The sequence below is a fragment of the Austrofundulus limnaeus genome, unplaced genomic scaffold, assembly GCF_001266775.1.
Source record: "Austrofundulus limnaeus strain Quisiro unplaced genomic scaffold, Austrofundulus_limnaeus-1.0 Scaffold44, whole genome shotgun sequence".
Classification (NCBI taxonomy): Eukaryota; Metazoa; Chordata; class Actinopteri; order Cyprinodontiformes; family Rivulidae; genus Austrofundulus; species Austrofundulus limnaeus.
In genome coordinates, this window is record NW_013952446.1 from 1,835,569 (window position 1) to 1,839,453 (window position 3,885).

At 38.1% G+C, this 3,885-nt stretch overlaps 1 protein-coding gene across 1 annotated transcript in view; it reads right to left on the reverse strand.

Annotated features, from left to right (window-relative positions):
- Positions 1-3,661, reverse strand: part of LOC106517096 (type II inositol 3,4-bisphosphate 4-phosphatase) — a 127,730-nt gene extending 124,069 nt beyond the window's left edge. The window contains exon 1 of the mRNA XM_014007802.1: positions 3,339-3,661. Coding sequence (XP_013863256.1) covers positions 3,339-3,423 — 85 coding nt within the window. The 5' untranslated portion in view covers positions 3,424-3,661. The remainder of the gene's footprint in view (positions 1-3,338) is intronic.
- Between the last annotated feature and the right edge of the window lie 224 nt (positions 3,662-3,885).

The following is a 3,885-nucleotide window of genomic DNA, read 5'->3' on the forward strand; positions in this document are numbered from 1 at the left end:
GAACAGGGCAGAGACCCGGTCATAGAGCTTCCATGTTTCACAACCTGAATCAGTTGTCTATCAGTCAAATAAGAGGAAAACATTTGTATTGCAGATGATGAAAGTTGAAAAGAAATCAACTTTTGTAAGAGAGTATAATGATCAACTGTGTCAAACGCTTTACGGAAATCCATATGTACAGCACCAGTTACTTGACCTTTGTACAAAGCAGCACGTATTTGTTCAATGAATAATATTAATGCAGACATGGTTGACCTTGACGTGCTGAAACCATGTTAGCTATTGCTTAGCATATTATTAGCTTCTAGATGCTGAAGTAGTTGATTAAATAATGTTTTTTCAAGTAACTTAGAAAAATAGGAAGAACAGAAATTGTCCGATAGTTTGAAACTTCTGTTGGATCACCAGATTTAAAAATGGGAGTAATCTGAGCAAACTTCCAGGTGTCAGGGAAAATAGACTGCACAATACATAAATTAGGCAAATGATGATAGAAGATAAAAGAGTTTGTTGAATCTGACGTGACATGTTCGTACAAACCTTTTGTACGAACAAAAGTAAGAGAAATTTAGGATATGAATATGAACATGTTCTTGCATGAGGCCCATTGATTCAATTTTATTACCTCCGCCAAGGGCAAGGTCAAGTTTTCGGTCAAGTACGTCTGCATATGTTTTCAGCTAAATATCTTTGAGTACATTGACAGTTTGATTTCCATCATTTACTATTATGTCTAAATACATGCAACATGATGTTACTATATTTACTGTAAAGCACTGCAAACGTGAGTTTTCCAAGGGGAACCTTTTAGTATAATTGACCCTATTGCCTTGGCGGAGGTTTGCGCTCTTCGAGTGCTTCTAGTTTTACAGTTAAAATAGATGTTTATCAAATAAAGTCTAATGTTACAACTAATCGCGGATCCCTTTAAGGGTTTCAGATGACAGTGAAATTCCAACTCATGTTTGCAAACTACTTGATTATTTGCTAACTTAAAAATTAACAGTTCTATGCATGTGCTAGGAATTTGTATTAAAAAAATCTCAATCACACAGTGATTCAGTTCAGTACCACTTTTGTCTCCTGTCAACAAAGGGAAGATAAACCATTTCACCTGCAACTGATAATGCAGGGCTGTCAACCCGTCTTCCGTGCTACACATGATAATTATGTGCTTTGACCATCCCTTTTGTCTTCTAGAATACTAAAGGAAAACAAAACACCAGCACAACGATGTGTTACTCTTTAGTTCCATACTCCTACACTTGTCAGATGTCAACTAAAAACTGTAATTGTGTAGCTATGTAATGGTAAACGGAGGTGGACTGAATTAAACTAAAATGTTCAGGTTTGCTACTATTATTGTGAAACCAATTTGAATGCCAGTAATTCCTGCAGAACATTTTGTTGTCACACTAGAAGCATTACTCACTTCACCCATCACTAAATGGTGTAGATATATAGGTGTATGTGTATGTATTCACCTATTTGTCTTTGTAGATAATAACGTATAAACACTTCTAGTGCTTTTCCACTGCAATACAAACACATGCAAAGGCAATATACTGTAAGTGGTAATGTGAGGTTCAAAAAATTGTCTCAGGTCACTTCAAGTGGAGCTTTGAAATAAAGTGTTTGGTAAATCTTTTTACCTCAGTCAGTTACATTGTTATTTCAGTCAAAATATTATCTGCAGAAAGTGCCCCAGGTTGCACAAGAGTACTACAGCTAGCTGCTGCTGACAATATTTGTGCTTGCACATAACTAAAAATGTAATTTAATGTAAAGCAAACGACAACGTGAAGGTTCATAAAATAGCATTTGAATGGACCACCATGAAATCTTTGAGAATAAAGTTATAAGATGGCAACAATCTGTTTTGGTTTTGGTCCTATTCAAACTTACCGGTCACTTACTAGTTTGTTAAAACAATATAGTTACAACCAATGTAAATACAAATAGTAATAAATGGGATGCCATGCAAAATCATATCATACAAAATCATAAATGTAATATATTAGTGGTTTTCTGTGTGTGCACTGCTTGTTGAATGTGATCACATATGGCTCTGAGTTGTATAGATGTATAGATCACACGCAAAACAAAGAAATTAGGCTACATTCAAAACCTGGCCCAATTTGTCTTTTTTGTTATCCACAACTGATTCTTTATAACAGTATGAACATCCCAAAGCCAATGTTTATTTATTTATTTTATCTTTAATTTCACCCAAGCCAATTTATTTGTAGTCTTAAATCAAATATATAATTGATGTTTGTCAGACCTCAACCTAAACGGTGAAGTTGCAATTCATTCTACTGTCATGAATGAAATGCGACAAACGTCACAATTCTTCCCTGGAGTCAACATGAAACAGCAACATCAAATGTGCACATTGAAAGAAACAAACATGGCAGACACCACTAATGGAGAGAAAGAGGTTTTGAAACTATTTAGGTTGTTTTAGGGAAACAATTCAGTTCAAGCTAAATTTGAGGGGTCATAGCTAGGCTGTGTGACGTCACATCTCCCTCTGATGTGAACCATGGCCTTGAAGTGACCCACATGAGCAGAGTCTGATGGTGGTCACTTTTGAATTGTATTGTGATCAAATTATGAAAAAAAAAAATTATTGAGTTTACCCATAATCAAAAATCCAAATAGAACATTAAGACTGGCATTGTGAATGTAGCTCTATAGTCACACCAACACTGTTATGCTCCAAAATAAGTATGAAACAGTTAGGATTTTTCATTCATTTTCTCCCAAATCTACATGAAGTTGACTTTTTGTAACAGTTAATCATACACTTATAGACACAGAACTGAAACAATTTGACTAAAATGCCCTCATATTGCTAAAAATCTTTGAGTTTTAAAGTTACTTATTTTGCATAATTTGTGGGAACATGGGGTGTCAACATGACACTGCAGAAAAATAAAGTGCGCCAATTGAGCCCCAATATCAACTGGAGACTGTAACATTGTGTTTGACATTTTTTATTTACATAAATAATCAATTATTTTAAAACTTGTATTAATGCCACAAATGTTTGCTTTATTTTATTTGCATTAATAGGATTTTGAGTTTCACCAGGTATTAAAGTAAACACAGTCATGGATGTATGTACCAGAAGCTTCACCCTTGTTGTTTTTACTCCGTCAAAAACACGGTCACTCATTTATTTTGTGAGAAGGAGTCATCCCTTCACCAATTCTGGCATCCTCTTAATATTACCACAGAAATAGCAGCAGATCACAAGGAGAGACAAGGAGTTAGAGTTACACTGAAGCAAGGACTCAGTAAGTCTCAGAAACAACACGGGGCAGACAGCTCACCAGCAGCACTCAGTCCTTCAGGGTTGGCGCTCAGCTCCTTCATGTCAACCATGCAGTGTCCCAGGTGCTGGATGCCATCCTCCATCTGTCCAGCTTGCACCTCACTCCCCACCCTCACTCCACCTCCACCTCGTCCACGGAAAACCACAGTCCAGTCCAGCTCTCCGGCTTGCACGCAACTTGCCGTGGCGGAAAAGGCTGTCACAAAGATAGCAATCCGCTCGCCTCGCTTTTGCTTGCTGCCTCACAGCATGCTCCCCGTCAGCCTTTAAAGATGCCTTTTGGAAACTATGGGAGAGAGGAGCGCAGGCGAGGGAGCAGCAGCAGCAGCAGAGGTAGGGGAGGGAGAGAGGTGAGAAAGAGGCAGAAGAAGAGGGAGGAGTGATGAGGGCGTCAGGCTCAGAATGAAAGAGAAAGCAGGACAGAATTGATGTTATGTGCGATGCGCAGCCCTATCCATCAATCTTGGGCTGACAGTGGGGGTACCTGGTAGCTGCACAGTGCAACACAGCCAGAAAGACACAACTCTGCCCTTCTATCTCCCTTC